Here is a 21,725-nt window from a genome sequence, read left to right as displayed (position 1 = left end):
GGGCGAGAGAACAGTGTTAGCTTATAGATGTAACTTATTCACATTAGCCGACGATATGTACAACACTATGCTCAGATCACAATACTGTACAGATTATTATCATCATGTATCAGGCAATAGCAAAGCTAGTACTTAGACCCTTACCTGCATGTGTTGTGTGTGTCAGCCATTAGGAGACAGTTTCCAGAGGAAGAGGGACTTTATAAAGGCTTTGAATTGACCCATTTGGTGATGATGAATAAAAAAATGATCACAATCACAACTGTCTTACTGTATAAAAACTTTATATGTAGAAACAGCCAACACAAACATTAAAGTCGGTTTGTACAGATTGAAAATGAATTATAGAACATAATATATTATATTTATATTAATAATAATAATAATAGTGTCGGCTGCAGACTAATAACAAACACATAAATGCATTACATTACAAGTTTATGTAGGATATGTTAATGAATTAAATTAAGACAAGGCACATTTTGTAAAACAGATGTACAATAAGTGATCTCTGACGGATCCGTGAGCGTCATGTTTCCCGCTGGCGGCCGAACCACATGCTGACGGCAGACCGTCACCGGGCGACCCGATGAAGGAGCTGGGACAGTGTGCACATATCGCCGGGATTATAATCATTCGGTCTATAGTGAACGCTACACACTACCGCGTTATTCAAAGCAGAAGCAGAAGTGAAGTCCCGTCTCTTACCCGGCACAAAACGCACACTGGCACGGAAGATTGCACCGTCCTTTTTCTTATTCTGAAACCTGTGGACTCGATGTCCTGACAGGCCATAATTCACAATCATTTACCACGACGATGATTAATTGAAATACAATAAGCACAGAAAACACACTGAATCATGACCGCTCCAACTGAATACCAACCTATCTCTGCACTGAGCGCGAACGCAGAGCCAAACGACTAGTGATGGGTCGTTCGCGAATGAGCCGGCTCTAAGAGCCGGCTCTTATAGGTGAACGTCGGGAGCTGGCTCGCATATCTGAAGAGCCGACTCCATTTAAAAAAATATAGCCTATAGAAATTAAATCATTATGTAATAATGAAATAATGAATGAATTTTATTTTATTTTAAATAATTGACTAATTCAAAGAACAAATAAATTATTATATAGGACACATTCGTTTTTCGACTGTCTGATCAGCCTCACATTCTGTTCCTGTCAATCATACACGAGGTGTCAACCAATTATACGGCATGAGGGAGGGGCCGAGCCATCACACACACACACAGTGTCAACTGTCAAACACGGAGGAGAGGAGAGGAAAAACAGCTGTGAAAACAAAACAAAAGCAGGAAAATGAGTCGGAAGCACAGCAGCATTTGGAATCATTTTAATGAGGTAGACAATGTTAAAGCACAGTGTAGAATTTGCCTAAACAAAATCTCACATAAAGCCGGTTCTACGCACAACCTACACCGGCATATGCGAACTGTGCACCCAACTGTGAAAATAGCGGAGCTTCGAGAAACTAGCGATCCCGCTAGTGATGCTGGTGGAGCGACTGGAGCCAGCACCTCACGTGGAGATGTATCCACTCAGTCAAGTAGGCCGCGATCCACAGCAACGCAGTCTTCTATAATGGACCAGTTTATGCCAAAGTCAATGTCTGTATCAAAACAAGGCCAAATTGATATTGCATTGGCTAAAATGTTTGCCACCGATTTCCAGCCATTTTCGATCGTGGAGGACAGAGGTTTTAGAAATTATACCAGTAGTCTAAATCCAATGTACACAATTCCAAGCAGGAAAGTAATTTCAAAATCACTTATTCCACAACTGTATGAGAGCACAAGGGCTTCAGTGCAGGAAAGAGTCAAAAAAGCTACTGCAGTTTGCCTTACCACTGACTGCTGGACGTCAAGGATAACCACTAATTACATGTCAGTTACATGTCACTTTATTGAAGATTTTTCAATGTCTAGCTGTCTTCTAGACTGCTTTGAGTTCAGCGACCGACACACCTCAGAGAACTTGGCAGAGGAACTGTTGAGAGTGGCAAAAGAATGGCATGTAGATGGAAAAGTGGTCTGTTGTGTTACTGACAATGCGGCTAACATTACCAAAGCCGTGAAAATATTAAAGTGGACCCATCATCCATGTCTTGCCCACACAATCAACCTGATTGTAAGAGATGCTCTGAAGGTGATGAAGCCCACTGTGGAGAAAGTGAAAGCAGCTGTGGAATACTTCCACAGGAGCACAGTAGGTGCTGAAAAATTAAAGTCTACACAACACCAGATGGGAATGCCTGAGCTAAGGCCTAAACAAGACTGCCCTACAAGGTGGAATTCAACATTTTACATGTTGAAACGGTTTCTCGAGTCAAAGGATGCCATCATCTCTACCCTGGCCATTGTCAGTGCACCTGTTGATCCTCTGACCCAAGAGGAATGGGAGGTGGTGGAGGAGGTGTGCAGAGTCCTGGAGCCCTTTGAGCAAGTTACTGTGGAGATCAGTGGAGAGAGGTACAGTAAGCAGTTATTTCTACATTTTATCCTGTATTTTATATTACATTATATATATATATATAAATAAATAAATAAAAAAATCTATTCTCTCTTTTTAGCTATGTGACAGCCTCAAAAATGATACTCCTGTGTAAGGGTCTGCAGCGAATCACAGCCAACCGCCAGAGAGAAGCAAATGTAACCACAAGGCAAGTGATAGAGTTTATGGACACCCTATGTTCATCAATGGACAGAAAGTTCCATAGAATGGAATATAATCACGTGCTGTCAGAAACCGCTGCACTTGACCCCAGGTTTAAGAAATTAGCGTTCAGTGATGCCAGAGCGATTGATGAGGCTCTTCAAAGAATCACCTCAGCAGCAGGGAGGGACAGCCCCAGCAGTCAGCTGGCTCAGACACCAGGGCAACAGGAAGCAGAGGGAGCAGAAGGAGCCGAAGCACCAGCAGTAGTGCCACAAACGTCTGCTGTTTGGATGCTGTTTGATGAGAGAGCAACTGGGAATGCAGCACGAAGAAATCCCTCAGCAGATGCCATAATGGAGGTCCGATCCTATTTGGAGGAGCCTCTCCTCCAAAGATCTGCAGATCCCCTGAGCTGGTGGAAGAACAAGGCCTCTATCTACCCACGGCTTACTAAAGTCATGACAGGGAGACTCTGCATAGTGGCCACATCCGTTCCCTCTGAGAGGGTCTTCTCGAAAACAGGACAAATTATTTCTGAGAGAAGAAACCGCATCAGCCCCTCCAAAGTAAGGCAGCTTGCATTTCTGAATGCAAATCTCTCATAAAATAAAAATATGATCAGCATTGTGTGTGTGTGTTCATGCTAGTTATACAAAACATAACTAGTGAGATAGTTCATGCTGGTTAGTTATAACATGCCAATAAAGAAGAGAGAAAAAGAGGAACCAGTTTAATCCTTTCAGTTATTTATTTTTCTTTAATATGGGTTCTATTATGTTGTTCAGATTGTATTTGTTTTGAATGTTGTTTCTATACATTAAAAAGTTGTAATTTAAATGCAAATGTTTAATGGTATTCTTTTTTCATAACAAATCAATGCATTTTTAAAGAAATTGTGAGACATTGTGAGTATGATTTCATTTAGAATTGTAATTATGATGATTTCATAATTTAATTAGAATCGTTTTCACACCTATCATAGTCAAAACATATATTTTTTTAAAGAGCCGTTTGTGAGCCAAAAGAGCCGGCTCTTTTCAGTGAGCCGAGTCAAATGAGCCGGCTCACCAAAAAGAGCCGGATTGCCCATCACTACAAACGACTACCTCATGTGACGTCATATGACGCGATGGTGAAAAAAAGCGCTTTTTCAACACGGTCAAGGAAACGGTCACGTTTTCTATTAAATTTGTGCCCTTATGTCTTGCAAAACAATTTTTAATCCTGCATTTACTTTTCATATGGTATTTTCATACAAGGTTATATTAATAAAAAAAAATAAAAAAAAACCTGCAACATGGGCTTTAAACTAACTTAAGCTTGTTTTTAAAACAATACATACATTTTGTTTTATCGTATCAATCATTTTTGTAATGCAATGGACATTTAGTTGATACCTGAATTGCCTCTTCTGCAGGTTTGTGAGTCCTGCTGCAGAGGAAGCCTGTCAGTATGTGAATAGAGTTGTGGGTATAAACCCGTTACTCCAGAGAGAGCTGAATCTGAGTGAACATGAACTAGGAGACACACGAGTGAATCAGATCGCTGCTCTACTGCAGGATAAACACTGTCAACTCAACACACTGACGTGAGTATTGCTCTTTTATTTATAATATCTCTTTACTTTTAGTTGTAATGTTAGCTGATGATAATATTTCCAGACAGACAGTTTGATCATGGGTCAATAATTATTGCAGTTTCTGTAGAGGCAGAACAATGTTTTTTCCTGACATCAGAATCAGAGCTGTTCATAACCCCATTCAATTTAATCTTTGTATTTCACAAATGGGGAGGGGATACACCGCTCAACAGTAATTTGAAAGTGATTGCAGTACCAGTTTTGGCCACAATCTTACATACGGCTCCTTTAAATGTACAATGTGTAGTCTTTCTCCATGTTACCTTTACCTTGATATCCCTGTTTATTTGTCAGCAAAAGTCTGCTGGATGAAGATGAACACGTTAGTTGATCATCATAGATCTGAGTCATTTTCTCTTTCTGTCTTCAGTCTGAATAGATGCAGTATTACAGAGAAACAGAGTCTCATCCTGACTTCAGCTCTGAGATCAAACCCGTCACACCTGAGAGAGCTGAACCTGAACTGGAATACACTAGGAGACTCTGGAGTGAAAAACCTCAGTGATCTACTGATGAACCCACAACTCAAGCTGGAGAAACTACAGTTAGTATCATTATACTGTACAGCAATTACAGTGTGACTGAAGTTTATTTATTTGAAGACAGCAGGGCTTATGTTTCAGTGTTTATAGCAGTGCACTTTCTGGGTTTCCCCTATTGCTCACATTTGATGTGTTTTTATCTAGTTAGTAATTGTTTAATTTCCAGCATTTGATATAATGTACTGATTGTGTTCATGCAGAAATCTGCCTTTTCAACAGAGAATAAAGAAGAGAGATGTGTGTGATCTGGTGTGTAATAAAGATGAAGATCTCTCTTCCTCTGCTTTATTTGCTGATGAAGATGATGTGACTTTACAGAATAAAGAGTTTTCTTTTCTTCTGTCTTATTTTCTTCTCTCTCTCTGCTAATGTAGTTTAAGCTGCTGTGATATGACAGATGAAGGTTGTTCTGATGTGACTTCAGCTCTGAGATCAAACCCGTCACACCTGAGAGAGCTGGACCTGAGCGGGAATACACTAGGAGACTCTGGAGTGAAAAACCTCAGTGATCTACTGATGAACCCACAACTCAAGCTGGAGAAACTACAGTTAGTATCATTATACTGTACAGCAATTACAGTGTGACTGAAGTTTATTTATTTGAAGACAGCAGGGCTTATGTTTCAGTGTTTATAGCAGTGCACTTTCTGGGTTTCTCTATTGCTCACAGGGGGTTAAAGTGGGATGTGAGTGTGCCGTACGGACTCTTATTCTGGCTGTACTGAAGACGAAGTGGTTTGACCAATCAGATGAAAGGGGCGTTTCAGCGCCGCCCACATGTGCAAACGAAATATCAAAGCTATAAACCGATTTGTAAACCACAAACAAAAAATGTGAAATCGAGCCGAAATCTCATTTTCCGTTTATTAAACTAAAACAAAACAACGAATAAACGATCCGTCTTTTTTAATTTCTCGTTATTCCATTCCAAACAGGAAATGAAATGATCAGATGATACACGGACCGTGTACGTTGCGTTCATTCGTTTTTCGATTTAATATTGGAAGTAGAAAAACGAGAAAACACTAGAAACAAGTATTCAGCTTGATTTTTGGCCTTTCGTTCTCCGGTAGAAACATTTATAAACAGCTGGAATATTGGATTTCTACACGTGGGCGGGAATGAAACGCTCCTTTCCTCTGATTTGTCAGCCGAAGATCAAACTGTCCCATCATCAGTTCTTCCTCAGATCCGCTCAGCAGAATAAAAGTCCTCCGCTGCTGCAGTTGTGCAGATTCATAACGCGTTTATTGCAACTTCTACATTTCATCTTTTCCTCATCAAACACCCAGACTAATGGCTCGACACGACCCGCACCGGGGAAGAGCCTCGACAGGGCTTTCTTATGAGGCTTTCAGTCCTCGAGTGCCAGGGGGTCTGTGAAATAATTTACTATAACCTGCTGTATTTACCGGACTGTAAACTAAAGTCACGGTTTTATCATGAAACACGTTGTGATTTATTCCACAGTGACCCAGGCCTTTATAATGCATTTAACTTTGTTCACATGATCTAAATGTTGACTTTCAAAAGTAGGCGCGCCAAGAAGACTATTCGCTGTATTTTGGTTTATATATATATATATATACTTTTTAACCACAAATGCCTGTCTTGTACCATCTCTGAGATGTGCCACGTATTACATCTTCACGTTGGAAAGGTCACGTGTCACGTCATCAAAAAATGTGTTTCGGGGTTTCATGAACCTTTAAAAATTATATGACATGAATGTGTAAACATAAATACATCAACGCTTTCAACCTTTGTTTTGTTACAGTGTTGGTAGTATATTTAAATGAACAATGTGTAGTCTTTCTCCATGTGACCTTTACCTTGATATCCCTGTTTATTTGTCAGCAAAAGTCTGCTGGATGAAGATGAACACGTTAGTTGATCATCATAGATCTGAGTCATTTTCTCTTTCTGTCTTCAGTCTGTATGACTGCAGTATTACAGAGAAACAGAGTCTCATCCTGACTTCAGCTCTGAGATCAAACCCGTCACACCTGAGAGAGCTGGACCTGAGCAGGAATAAACTAGGAGACTCTGGAGTGAAAAACCTCAGTGATCTACTGATGAACCCACAATTCAAGCTGGAGAAACTACAGTTAGTATCATTATACTGTACAGCAATTACAGTGTGACTGAAGTTTATTTATTTGAAGACAGCAGGGCTTATGTTTCAGTGTTTATAGCAGTGCACTTTCTGGGTTTCTCTATTGCTCACATTTGATGTGTTTTTATCTAGTTAGTAATGGTTTAATTTCCAGCATTTGATATAATGTACTGATTGTGTTCATGCAGAAATCTGCCTTTTCAACAGAGAATAAAGAAGAGAGATGTGTGTGATCTGGTGTAATAAAGATGAAGATCTCTCTTCCTCTGCTTTATTTGCTTATGAAGATGATGTGACTTTACAGAATAAAGAGTTTTCTTTTCTTCTGTCTTATTTTCTTCTCTCTCTCTGCTAATGTAGTTTAAGCCTCTGTGATATGACAGATGAAGGTTGTTCTGATGTGACTTCAGCTCTGAAATCAAACCCGTCACACCTGAGAGAGCTGGACCTGAGCTGGAATAAACTAGGAGACTCTGGAGTGAAAAACCTCAGTGATCTACTGATGAACCCACAATCCAAGCTGGAGAAACTACAGTTAGTATCATTATACTGTACAGCAATTACAGTGTGACTGAAGTTTATTTATTTGAAGACAGCAGGGCTTATGTTTCAGTGTTTATAGCAGTGCACTTTCTGGGTTTCCCTATTGCTCACATTTGATGTGTTTTTATCTAGTTAGTAATTGTTTAATTTCCAGCATTTGATATAATGTACTGATTGTGTTCATGCAGAAATCTGCCTTTTCAACAGAGAATAAAGAAGAGAGACTCAAATAAATAGTTAAAATGAAAGAGAAGAAACAGTGTCTTCCAGCACACAGAACTAGTGTGACTGGGTTTCAGAACAGACTATTGGAAACTAAATGCTGCTGTAGCTCTTCAATAAGATGATCATCATAGATGTGAACTATTGTTATTTCTCTGTCTTCAGTCTGAATAGATGCAGTATTACAGAGAAACAGAGTCTCATCCTGACTTCAGCTCTGAGATCAAACCCGTCACACCTGAGAGAGCTGGACCTGAGCGGGAATACACTAGGAGACTCTGGAGTGAAAAACCTCAGTGATCTACTGATGAACCCACAACTCAAGCTGGAGAAACTACAGTTAGTATCATTATACTGTACAGCAATTACAGTGTGACTGAAGTTTATTTATTTGAAGACAGCAGGGCTTATGTGTCAGTGTTTATAGCAGTGCACTTTCTGGGTTTCCCCTATTGCTCACAGGGGGTTAAAGTGGGATGTGAGTGTGCCGTACGGACTCTTATTCTGGCTGTACTGAAGACGAAGTGGTTTGACCAATCAGATGATAGGGGCGTTTCAGCGCCGCCCACATGTGCGAACGAAATATCAAAGCTATAAACCGATTTGTAAACCACAAACAAAAAATGTGAAATCGAGCCGAAATCTCATTTTCCGTTTATTAAACTAAAACAAAACAACGAATAAACGATCCGTCTTTTTTAATTTCTCGTTATTCCATTCCAAACAGGAAATGAAATGATCAGATGATACACGGACCGTGTACGTTGCGTTCATTAGTTTTTCGATTTAATATTGGAAGTAGAAAAACGAGAAAACACTAGAGACAAGTATTCAGCTTGATTTTTCGGTTTTCGTTCTCCGGTAGAAACATTTATAAACAGCTGGAATATTGGATTTCTACACGTAGGCGGGAATGAAACGCTCCTTTCCTCTGATTTGTCAGCCGAAGATCAAACTGTCCCGTCATCAGTTCTTCCTCAGATCCGCTCAGCAGAATAAAAGTCCTCCGCTGCTGCAGTTGTGCGGATTCATAACGCGTTTATTGCAACTTCTACATTTCATCTTTTCCTCATCAAACACCCAGACTAATGGCTCGACACGACCCGTACCGGGGAAGAGCCTCGACAGGGCTTTCTTCTGAGGCTTTCAGTCCTCGAGTGCCAGGGGGTCTGTGAAATAATTTACTATAACCTGCTGTATTTACCGGACTGTAAACTAAAGGCACGGTTTTATCATGAAACACATTGTGATTTATTCCACAGTGACCCAGGCCTTTATAATGCATTTAACTTTGTTCACATAATCTAAATGTTGACTTTCAAAAGTAGGCGCGCCAAGAAGACTATTCGCTGTATTTTGGTTTATATATATATACTTTTTAACCACAAATGCCTGTCTTGTACCATCTCTGAGATGTGCCACGTATTACATCATCACGTTGGAAAGGTCACGCGTCACGTCATCAAAAAATGTGTTTCGGGGTTTCATGACCCTTTAAAAATTATATGAAATGAATGTGTAAACATAAATACATCAACGCTTTCAACCTTTTTTTTTGTTACAGTGTTGGTAGTGTATTTAAATGTACAATGTGTAGTCTTTCTCCATGTGACCTTTACCTTGATATCCCTGTTTATTTGTCATCAAAAGTCTGCTGGATGAAGATGAACACGTTAGTTGATCATCATAGATCTGAGTCATTTTCTCTTTCTGTCTTCAGTCTGTATGGATGCAGTATTACAGAGAAACAGAGTCTCATCCTGACTTCAGCTCTGAGATCAAACCCGTCACACCTGAGAGAGCTGAACCTGAGCTGGAATACACTAGGAGACTCTGGAGTGAAAAACCTCAGTGATCTACTGATGAACCCACAACTCAAGCTGGAGAAACTACAGTTAGTATCATTATACTGTACAGCAATTACAGTGTGACTGAAGTTTATTTATTTGAAGACAGCAGGGCTTATGTTTCAGTGTTTATAGCAGTGCACTTTCTGGGTTTTTAAACTAAAACACTTTATACTCAATATCTCACAATGAGTCTGAGTTCACATTATATTTGTGTAAAATTCTTCACATTCATGATTTGTTTGTAAGATAATCTCTCTTCCTCTGTTTGTGTCTTTCTAGTCTAGTCTACTGTGGCATTACAGATGTTTCTTCTTTAACTCAGTCTTTGACGAACTCAAAAGCGCTGCAGTTTCTAAAAGAGCTTGATCTGGGAGGCAATAAGATAGGAGACTCACAGCAGAAGCGGCTCAGAGACGAGCTACGAGACTCAAACTGTGTCCTGAGGTGAGGAAACATCACTGAGATATTAAAGAGATCTTCATTTACCTCTGATATGTGAACAAACCTTTCAAACATTCGTGAAAGGAAATTATCATTAAGCTTTATTGCAACAAAGGGTTTGTGTGAGAACAAAATGTGAAGTTATTGAAATGTTTAACACAAAGGAGGAAAGAGAAGAAAAGCTCACTGTCACAGCTTTATACATCAACACCTGCTTTATGAACTGTGTCAGTAGAAGTGAATCATTTCAGTGTGAAAACAGACTTGGTCAGATTGTAGGAAAACGCTGCACTCCTGCTAAAATCAGTGCAGTTCCAGCTTCAGCTCACAGCGTCCAGCTCACATGAGAAATGTCTCTGTCTCTAGTGTGTTTTTACTGGGACAAGCAACACGTCACACTACTTTACACTTACTTTACTCTCAGTGATTTACTAAGAGCCTACAAACATGTTTAAACTAGAGGACAAACGGCTTTAACTAAAGGTTTGTGTTTGAACTCAAAATAACATTTGTATTTGCTCCCTGTGGTTTATTCCATACGCCGTACACTCATTAGTTTCTCCTTTACAGAGACTCAATAGGAGTCGCACCGACACACACACACACACACACACACACACACACACACATATGAACATGATTCATGCTTTACATCTATTATATTTAAAACACAAATATCTATGCAAGATCATGTAGAGTCAGTAATTAACCTGATTACAGGAATTCAATTTAACTTATTTTTACTAAAAAAAAAAACCTAATTGAAATATAATAATTTGCACTTTGTTCCTCTGAACACTGATTGTTTTCTCTTCTGTTCCTCTTTACAGTGTAGATGAAGATCGATCACCAGACTCTGATAGATGTGTTATATCGTAGTGTGAAATGATCATGAGAGGAGCAGAAACCATCAGCTGATCCACAGAAGAGTCTCACTGCTGTCTATGAGGAGAAATACATGTGTAAATGTGTTTCATAAAGGTGGAAGAGACTCAGACTTCACAATTAAATAAAGCAGCGTGTGTGTTAGCATGCGTATTAGAAATGTGATATTGAATTATCAATGTTGGTTTAGGATGTATAATAATTATTTATAATACTTAATGTAATAATTCATTATAAATATGTATTTAGTTTTGTGTGAAATCCAAGCTTTGGAATTGGGAATATATTGTTGATTCTGATTTGTATATTTCATTGATATTTTATGTCTTTTTTAATTATGTCTTATATTAAAAAAAATATTATTTATAGATTTTTTTGTAAAATCTATGTTTTGGAATACATTTGTGACTCTGATCTGTTATATATATATATTATTTTTATTTTACATTTTTTTACATATGTTGTGTATTTTTCTGGTGAGATATGTCCTCTATATTTATCTAACATTTTCTTCTCTCTTGTGACTAATGATGTTTTATAAACAAAGTTCGGGAGGAGCACGTTCAAATAAGCAATCCAATCTACTCGTCATCAAACAATTATGTCTACCCTAATCAGCATGACTAGAAGTATATATATATCCACACTGTCAACTCACCTAATATTCCTTGACAGTTTTTCAGCATCCCTCCACCACCCCGACTCCTCACCCTTGGCTTAATCTTTACAGCCAGAAATACGGGGGGAGTACTCTGGGTTCGGGCCGAATACCGAGCTCGGAGCCCTCTCCTCGGACAGCACGCCAAATACGCATTTATTCTATCTAACTTATTTGTAAGTGTGAACTAGTGAATTCTACATTACGTAATCAGGTGACACACACTCCTGTGAGACTCAACACACACACACTCCTGTGAGACTCAACAACACACACTCCTGTGAGATTCAACACACACACTCCTGTGAGACTCAACAACACACACTCCTCAACACACACTCCTGTGAGACTCAACACACACACTCCTGTGAGACTCAACAACACACACTCCTGTGAGACTCAACAACACACACTCCTATGAGAGAAGCATTTCTGTACTTGTCTGTGGATTTCCTCTTGTAGGACAGGAGATGTACGGTATGCTCTCTGACGCACAGGGGATGTGGAGGATGTGTGTATGCTATGCTTAAATCAGTTCTACCTAGATCAGTAGAGGAAGTACTGAATACATCACAGTTCTCTTGTAGGAGGGAGTTAACTACTTCTAACTCATTGGGAGTAAGAGTGTCTGTACCCATGCGATCATCAGGTAATCGGCATGAAGGGCTTGGCAGGTTAACCTGAGCTACAAGACCGTCCACAGGCTTATAGAAATCAGAAGGCATGTCACGCACATGTGGTTCCAGAATACCTTGAAAACCATGTAGCTGACTTCCTGTTTCTGAGGTACAAGAACAGAGGCAGGAACAACCATCTCTGTCAAAGGGGGGACTGAGACCTGTGAGAAGAGGAACACATTACAGCAAAAAGGCAGTGCTTGGGAGGAACTGAGAAGTGAAATTTTGTCATTCTTGAACAAAAAACACCAGAGGCTGTGTCAATTGAAGCACCATGCATTTTGAAAAAGTCCCACCCAAGAAGAGTGTCCTGTCTAGAGTCTCTTACGACATACATGTTCATACTGAATATGTGTGACCCCAGACGTAATGTGACAGATAATGAGCCTGAAATGTCTAGCTGTTGTCCTGTCAGTGTGTGTGCCACCTGGAAACTCTTCAGTAAGGGGCGATGTTTAAGTGCAGGGATGCGTTGACGTAAGGCCTCACTGATGAGTGACAAACCAGCGCCCGTGTCAAGGAAAATACTGACTTCTTGGTCCTCGACGAGGCCTTTTATGTAAGGTGTCCAGACTGTGGTGTCCACAGATGTGACTGCATTGTTGCTATGGGCCGCTGACAGTTGAACTGAAGATTGGCCCTCATCTCCAGCTACCACTCGTTTCCCGAATGCTGATGTTCGACGAAGTGTACACGGCGTGAATGGGGTCGTTGTGGACTTGGAGAGCGACATCTGGGATACTGCTCATCCCTCCGTCGATCTCGGTTCTCACCTGGGCTGCTGTCATCCTTCAGTTGATGCCTGTAGCTGGGTTGAGAAGGCACTGAGTCATCATATGCAGTATATCTCTGCTAAGGGCTAAAGTGGGTCTCTCTACTGTCGTATCGTAAGGGTCTGTCATACCCCTGCTGCTGCTGATGATAACTTGGCCCGGGGCTCCCGTGTAGTCTGTGATGACTGTTACTGGAACGTACAGGAGATCTTCCTCTGAAGTAGGGCTCATCAGATGCGGTGAAATGTTGATAATGAGAAGATGGCATATAGTGATAGTCTTTCACTCTGTCAAGTGAAGGTGATCTCTGACGATAGGTGAAGTGACGATCAGGAGGTGAGACAGCACTGGTGTGATGAGGCTTAGGCTGCGTCAACATAGTCACGACAGACTGAAGTTTGTCTACTTTCAGATGGAGGTCACTGAGCTGCGCTGCGAGCATATTGGCAGACTCAGTTGTGAGGCTGTGTACCTCGGCAGGTTGAGGTGCAGAGGATGTCGGCAGTGGAAAAGGCTCAGTGACCGTGGAACGTGTCCTCTCACACCGACCAGCTACTTTAATCGCATCCTCAAGTGTAGTTACACCAAACTCATACAGTTTAGTTTGCAATGAAAGTTCAAGTCCAGCTATAAAGCGTCGCAAAATTTCACCTTTGATGGCAGATTCTCCATAATCTGGAAAAGCCTGGTGAACAAGACGGGTCAATTCAGCAGCATACACTTCCAGGGGCTCGTTACTCCGACGCGGTCTGGCATTTAAGTATGTCTGAAAAGTTCTCAGTAGCTGTTTGTGGTCAAAAACTGCAGCAATTTTGTTACATGTACTGTCATAATCAGCTTTTATGTCATCCGACAAACTGTCCCAGTAACTGAATGCAGCACCGGCCAATCTTGAGGGAAGTACTTTGGCAAGCTGAGGTTTGTCCATACCTGAGGTCTCACAGCATACTTGAAAACGACGAGCCCATTGAGAAAAGCTTTCGTTGCCATCCCCAGTGAAGTCTGGAGGTAAAACAGCTCTGAAGTGCACTTGTGGGGTTGTTACATTGTCTTCAGCCATGTTTGAAAAGAGTGACAGGGCTCGCAAAATTTCTAAATCGCTGGTAGCCCTTCGGGCAGGCACTCTTCAGATTTTAGTAGCCCCGAAATGAATTTTACTAGCCCAGATAAAAAGACATTTTTTAATGTAGAATATTGGTTAGGAGTCAAAACAATGAATCAAAAACTTTTTAAAAACACAAAATATCAACAAATATGCATCTGGTTCTAACTGAACTGAAATGTGTGTGACCAGTGTGAACATGAATCAGTCATGCCTGTGGCTCAGCCCCCAATGAGGGTATGATGAAAAAAATAAAAAAAAATAAAAAGTAACTCTTTAGTTTAGGGTCTAATGCTCACTATTAAGTTTCATTAACATGCAGATGGCAGGGTTTTATCATCACTGAGGTCCCGAATGTGAGGTAGGCTAGTTAGGGGGGTTCGGGGGCACCCCAGAGAAAATTTTGATTTCTCTGATCTACATAAGTACATTTTAAGATGTTTTGAAGGCCAAAAAAATTGGATAACAATAGCTTTAAAACCATGTCAGTGGGCAGCTGATTATTTTTCTCTCCTCATCAGATCAGCATCACACTCTTTTTCTCTTTGTTTTTCTCTTGCTCTGTCTCTTCCCCTCCTAAAGCTGAACTTTAATTTACTGAAGGCTACAAATTGTATATTAATTCTCAACATGTACACATTCATTATTAATGAAAACGGCTTTGTTAATGCTCTGTTAAAGGTTGTATCAGTGATTTCAGGCCCAAACATAAATGATCACATTCATCTAATCTTTCCTAACGATCCGCTAGCAATTCTGCAAGCCTAGGCTCTGAGATCTGCACACAAAAACAGTTGGTTTCACCACCACTCAAAACCAAAATAAATAGTGTTCCAACCAATCACCGACAGGGGGAGGGTGTTGTGAGGTTTTGCGAAAACAAAATTCATTTTGGTTTTGAGTTATGCTTATGGGGCGGGCAGCTAGCGGATCGTTAGGAAAGATTAGATGAATGTGATCATTTATGTTTGGGCCTGAAATCGCTGATACAACCTTTAATGTCCCCTCACAATGACAGTAAACTAATTATTAGTCACCTATTTTCAGTTCAAAATGGCGAAATTCGACAAAAGTATATTCGTTTGTCTGATTATTTGTGTCATTCGTTTAACATTTATGACCTAAAAAAGCTGTCAAATATGAAATGTTTAGTTTAGCTACTTACATCTTATCTCGCACTTGACCGTAAACTGAAGCGTTGAGTCGCTCTGCTCAAATTCACACTCAGCAGCTTCTGTGTAGCCTATATAAAGCCCGCCTACTTTGATTTGATTGGTCATCTCAAATATTCTGACATTGACAGACCAATGAGACTCAGGTGAACACACACACACACACCCTGTCCTCTGTTTCTGACATGTGCTCTGCGCCGCTGCGGATTGAAGATGAAGAACGCGCTGAATCTGATTATAACAAGACTGAAGCGAACACTATTTCAGATAGCCCGTCGGGCAGGCCGGTTACGCATTTTGGTCCATAAAACCATAAAACAGTGAAAAACTGTCTCACGAAGAGTGCAAAAAAGACAGTCATGATTAACATCAGGGTTTAAAACAGAGATAAAAGAATTAACAGCCACGGCTGTATGTAAAACTCTCCACTGCAAATCAGCAACCTTCTTCATCAATGGTGGTTTGTACAGCGATCTCCATTCAGGTCCAACACCGTCTATCAGATCTAAGCGAGCTCTCCATGGAGTGTCAGTTTTACCATTTAATTGATCTTTGTTCAAAATTTTTACAATAAATCTGTATAACAATTTCTTATCGGCATCATGAATAGAAAGACAGTGATTATTGGTATTGTTAAAAAAAACCTGTACAGTCCTTAAAGTCTGTGAGAACCTTCACCAAAGGAAAAATATCATCAACACTATGTTGAACAGAACCATCACAATAAAAATGCAACAATGTGCTTTTGGCATCTGTTAACTAATCAGTATGTAATATAATTTTATGATTGTGTTAAGTAACAGTTAGTTAATCAATAACTAATGAATTCTGTCATACCTCCTGAAGAACTACTACTAATTATCTATTAATTAAGGTTCAAGAAAAATAAGAAGTAACTAATGAACAGTCATACAAAACTAACCTCAGATTAGTTTTTATATTTTATATACAGTACTGTGTGTGTCTGTTTTCCTCAGCATAGAATGCCATTGAGTAAATTCATGTGTTTTAGGCAATGACTGAGGGAAACTGAAAATATAGGGAACTTATTAGTAATTAATAAATAATTATTAGATAATTATCCAGGAATTAGTTTACTTGTAACCTGAAACAGTATTCTAAAGTGAAAATATAGGGAACTTATTAGTAATTGTTACGTCCTATACTGTTATCTGTTTGGAGCTGTTGTTGTTGTTTTTTTTCCCTCCCGTACGCTCTTTCTTTTGTTTCACTGTCACTGTCAGCAGGATGATGCGGCTATCTGATTGGCTTGTCCATCTGTCAATCATCCGGGCGACGTCATCGTCATCATTGCTGTTGGATGATGATTCAACGCGGCTACACCAATGAGGGCGCGCCATGTGCCTATAAAGAGCGCACCTGTGTTGGAGGCGGGAGATGACTTTGTGCACGCTAGAGCTCTCGCTTGTTAGTTTGCCTGACCTGTACCATTTTAGGATTGATGTGTTCTTTGAGAACTCAGTATTGAGACCTCCGTAAGTGAGGTTCATTTGCGCTGTTTTTTTCCTTGTGAGTATCACCATTTATTCTGTCTGGTGGTTTGATCTACTGTTAAATGGGGGAAGAGAAAAGAACAGCTTAGATATCACGTGATATACATATGCCACACTGAGAGATCAATTTGTGTTTAGAACACCAGTTTAGTGACTTGTGCCACCCCTTGTAAGTTTTGTTTTTGTTAGTAAGAATAGTTTATTTAGGGCGTCTTTTTGACGCTGAAGATGTTTTGTTTGGTTCTTGCCGGACGTTGATCTAGTCAGATTACATTGTTTTTTTGGTTCTTTAGTAAGACTGGTTTTTGGTTTTATTTAGTTCTTTGATTTGGCACAAATCTAGTTCTTTTCTCTTTACCTTTCTTTATTATAATCTAACTAATTACTTTGAGGTGTCCTTCTCATGTTGAGACTCATTGTAATAAATCACTTCCCTAAGAAAACTCAATCGGGTGATGTGTTTGTTTTCCAGTACACGCTCATTATTTTAATGTTACATTCCTTAATTCCTCTAGATATTAAATAAGGTTGTAACATTAATGGGGGCTCGTCCGGGATAGTTATTTATAACTTCTCCCGATAAAATAAATATTGTTCATGTACTGGAAAATTTTGTAATGGTACAGGTCATGGATTGTTTGAATTTGTAAGTTTGTATCGTTCATGTCGTGGAATATAGTGTACTGGATAGGCATAATAATCATGACTTCGTTTAACTTACAAACTTTTGTTGAGAGTCCAACTTTAGAGCAGTTTGAGAAATGCAGAAAGGATGATTTATTATCCATTGCGGGTCATTTTCAGATTCCGGTAGTGAGACAGGCTCTTAAGAGGGAAATTAAAACTGCTGTGTGGAATCGTCTAGTGGAATTAAAGTTATTAGTAGGGCCTGTGTCAGACGAGTTAGATGGTGCGGAGGGTGGTCCTCCTGAGCGTAATTTAACGGATCAAGACAGTGCGCGAAGTGAGGTTACTGATTCTGTGTTTGGAACTGAGAGGCGGACCGGTTTATCGCCGTTTGAACCATTTTCACCTGTCTCTCCCTCGACTAAAGAAGATACGAAGTTAAAAGTGCGTTTAGCTCGTTTACAGATGGAAGCTCAAGATAAAGCGCATAGCCGACAGGCCGATTTGGATATCCGTCTTAAAATACGCACCCTTGAGATTGAGGCAGAGAAGCAAGTAAAGATGCGGCAACTAGAGTTAGACGCTATGAGAATTGTTGGTGGCGTAGCTGTGCAGCCCGTTCCTTCTGAAGCTGCGAGTGCTACTCCTATAGTCATGAGTGCTCCTCCGATTCCAGTCTCAAGTTCGGCAACAAACACATTTGATGTAGGTAAATACATATCGTTAGTACCTCATTTCAGGGAAACCGAGGTTGATTCTTATTTTTGTGCCTTTGAGCGTATTACGACCTCGCTCGCTTGGCCGAAGGAAGTGTGGACGGTCCTGCTCCAATGTAGATTGGTAGGGAAGGCACAAGAGGTATTTTCGACTTTACCTATTGAAGAAAGTTTAAAATATGAGACCGTGAAGCTGGCAATTCTCTGTGCGTATGAATTAGTTCCTGAAGCCTATAGGCAGAGGTTTCGAAGTCATAAAAAAAAATTCTAATTCTACTTTTGTCGAGTTCGCCCGAGAGAAAAGTAATTTGCTTGATAAATGGTGTCATGCAAATAAAGCCAATGATTTTGCGTCACTGAGAGAATTGGTCTTGCTGGAAGATTTTAAGGGTTGTCTACCTGATCGTGTTGTGCTTTATTTGAACGAACAGAAGGTATCCACGTTGTCACAAGCCGCTGTTTTGGCAGACGAATTTGTCCTTACGCACAAGACTGTGTTTTCTCCACGTATAGACAAGACTGCTGTTGTAGTTAAAAATTCTCCTAATTTTGATCAGTCTCCCAGAACGAAATTCGTTTGGTCGTCATCGAAAGAAGCTCGTGAGTGTTTTTATTGCCATAAGCAAGGCCATTTAATTGCCGAGTGTAACATCTTGAAACGGAAACAACAGACTGGTCAGACGAAAAGTGTTGGCTTGGTAAATGCTGTTGGTCTATCTCATGTGGAACTAGCAGAGGAAGAGAATATTCCTGACGTAAGTTATAAACCTTTTGTGACTACTGGGTTTATTTCGTTATCGGATGATGGAAATGACCAGAAAGAAATCCATATATTGAGGGATACTGGAGCAAGTCACTCTTTTGTTTTGGCAGATGTATTACCCTTGTCAGCCGAATCATACAGTGGTTCGAGTGTTTTTGTGAGAGGTATTGAAATGAGCGTGGTTAAGGTACCACTGCATCGGGTGTACCTGAAGAGTGCGCTTGTTACAGGGTTCGTTCAGGTGGGAGTACGCCCATCGCTTCCGGTGAAAGGAATAACTTTCATTTTAGGGAATGACTTGGCAGGGGGTAAAGTTATACCTATGCTAGAAGTAGCAGATACCCCTAACATGTGTCTCCCTTCTGATGAGTTAACTCGGGATTATCCGGAGGTGTTTTCGGCGTGCGTAACTACTCGCGCGCAGTCAAAGATTACTGATATCGATCTGGAAGATACTTTCATGGTACAAAATCTACCTGTTCAAGAAAAGACAGCTACACCAGAGAAAAAGTCTAGTTTAAAAGGTTTTGACGGTGTACTCGATCATAATGTTTTAGAGTTGCCTGTAACTCGCGGGAGGCTTATTTTGGCACAAAAGAAGGATCAGTCCTTAAATAAGTGTTTCTCTAATGTTGTTCGATCTGAGACTGTTGAGAACGGACTCAATAACACCGCATATTTTATAGACGCTGGACTGTTAATGCGTAAATGGAGCTCTGTCGCTGACTCCGATTCAGATTGGAATGCTGTCTATCAAATTGTCATCCCCAGTGAGTATCGTCGATATATTTTATCTTTGGCGCATGAACATGTATTATCTGGTCATTTAGGAGTGACAAAGACGTACTATCGCATTCTAAGACATTTTTTTTGGCCAGGGTTAAAGAGAGATGTGGCTAGATTTTGTAGAACGTGCAGTATCTGTCAGGTATCGGGAAAACTGAATCAAGTAATTAAGCCCGCTCCTCTGGTACCTATTCCTGTAGTGGGTGAAGCGTTCGAACAGGTGCTTGTAGACTGTGTCGGACCGTTACCCAAGACAAAGTCCGGTAACCAATTTTTGTGCACGATTATGTGTAGGGCCACTCGATTTCCTGAGGCCATCCCGTTGAGAAGAATTACGGCTCCTGTGATTGTTAAAACATTGCTCAAATTTTTTTCCACGTTTGGACTTCCCAGAGTCGTACAAACTGATCAGGGAACTAATTTTTTATCAAAACTTTTTGCACAGGTTTTAAAATCATTATCTATTGAACACCGAGTATCCAGCGCATTTCATCCTGAAAGTCAAGGATCTCTTGAACGATTTCACCAGACATTGAAATCAATGCTCAGGAAATATTGTTTAGAGACGGGTAATGACTGGGACGAGGGTGTTCCTCTCGTGTTATTTGCGGCACGAGAAGCCGTACAGGAGTCACTGGGCTTTAGTCCAGCTGAATTGGTGTTCGGACACACTGTAAGAGGACCACTAAAAATTCTGAAAGAGAAAATGTTGGAGGTTAATTCTGGGTCAGAGGTTCATGTCTTGGACTATGTCAGTCGATTTCGGGAACGGCTACATCATGCTTGTAGTTTTGCACAAAATTCCCTGGTGAGCGTTCAGTCTGGAATGAAGAAACGATATGATGTAAAAGCTGTGCCTCGTTCTTTTAACCCTGGTGATAAGGTTTTAGTACTGCTGCCTATCCTGGGTTCGGCATTATCAGCACATTTCTCAGGACCCTATGTAGTTTTAAAGAAAATTAGCGAGACCGACTATGTCATTCGAACCCCTGACAGAAGGCGCCAGTCGCGCGTCTGTCATATTAACATGCTCAAGTCTTATCACACCAGAGATGGTTCACGGAGCAGATCTACTGAGGGAACCATAGGGCCCATAGAAGCTTCTGTGGCTCTGACTTGTGGACTACCATTAAATCTGGAGGATGAGGTTAGTGCTGCTGATGACATAGTCCTACGAAATACTTCTCAGCAGTGTGCTAAGCTGGAAAACTCTGAGGTTTTGAAGAATTTGCCGATGCATCTTACTCACTTATCTGATGTTCATGTGCAGGATATTGTGGGTGTTATCACTGATTTTCCATCTCTATTTGGAGATGTGCCGTCACAGACTACGGTGTTGCAGCATGATATTAATGTTGATGGCGCATTACCTATTAAACAGCATGCATACCGGATGAATACTGTAAAACGAACGATAATGAGGCAGGAAACTGAATATCTGTTGGAGAATGGGTTGGCTATGCCTAGCAGTAGCCCTTGGAGTTCTCCTTGCCTTTTAGTGCATAAGCCTGATGGGTCGTTTCGTTTTTGCACGGATTATCGCCGTGTAAATTCAGTTACAGTTCCTGACTGTTACCCACTTCCTAGAATGGAAGATTGCATTGACAATTTAGGATCAGCCCGGTTTGTCAGTAAGTTGGATCTACTGAAAGGGTATTGGCAGGTGCCGTTAACATCTCGCGCATCTGAAATTTCTGCTTTCGTAACTCCAGATTGCTTCATGCAGTATCACGTGATGGCTTTCGGATTACGAAATGCACCTGCCACCTTTCAAAGATTAATCCAAACTGTACTGGCTGGAGTTCCCCATTGCAATGCTTATTTGGACAATCTGGTATTATATTCAACGGAGTGGTCAGAACACCTGAAACTTCTTCGTATCGTGTTCGAGCGTTTAGAGAAGGCAACATTGACACTCAACCTCGCTAAGTGTGTTTTTGGTAAGGCGAGTGTGACTTATCTGGGTAAAGAAGTGGGCGGAGGACAAGTAAAACCTGTAGAGGCTAAGGTGACTGCCATTA

At 40.5% G+C, this 21,725-nt stretch overlaps 3 protein-coding genes across 3 annotated transcripts in view; all 3 read left to right on the top strand.

Moving 5' to 3' along the window:
• LOC311291902 (uncharacterized protein) overlaps positions 1-21,725 on the top strand; it is a 322,068-nt gene that overhangs the window by 65,229 nt on the left and 235,114 nt on the right. Inside the window, exons 18-24 of the mRNA XM_084411257.1 lie at positions 4,096-4,266; positions 4,688-4,861; positions 5,234-5,407; positions 6,793-6,966; positions 7,336-7,509; positions 7,906-8,079; positions 9,461-9,634. Coding sequence (XP_084267383.1) covers positions 4,096-4,266; positions 4,688-4,861; positions 5,234-5,407; positions 6,793-6,966; positions 7,336-7,509; positions 7,906-8,079; positions 9,461-9,634 — 1,215 coding nt within the window. The remainder of the gene's footprint in view (positions 1-4,095; positions 4,267-4,687; positions 4,862-5,233; positions 5,408-6,792; positions 6,967-7,335; positions 7,510-7,905; positions 8,080-9,460; positions 9,635-21,725) is intronic.
• LOC311291904 (protein NLRC3-like) overlaps positions 1-21,725 on the top strand; it is a gene marked incomplete at its 3' end in the record, with an annotated part of 146,391 nt that overhangs the window by 22,612 nt on the left and 102,054 nt on the right. The gene's annotated exons all lie outside the window — the stretch shown is intronic.
• LOC311291906 (E3 SUMO-protein ligase ZBED1-like) lies at positions 1,292-4,072 on the top strand. The gene is made up of 2 exons (XM_084411261.1): positions 1,292-2,491; positions 2,593-4,072. Exons 1-2 carry the CDS (start codon positions 1,323-1,325, stop codon positions 3,281-3,283), a joined length of 1,860 nt encoding a protein of 619 aa, XP_084267387.1. The 5' UTR covers positions 1,292-1,322; the 3' UTR covers positions 3,284-4,072.

Source organism: Rutilus rutilus (genome assembly GCF_951802725.1).
Source record: "Rutilus rutilus genome assembly, chromosome: 6".
NCBI lineage: Eukaryota > Metazoa > Chordata > Actinopteri > Cypriniformes > Leuciscidae > Rutilus > Rutilus rutilus.
This window is presented reverse-complemented; position numbering and strand designations above follow the sequence as displayed.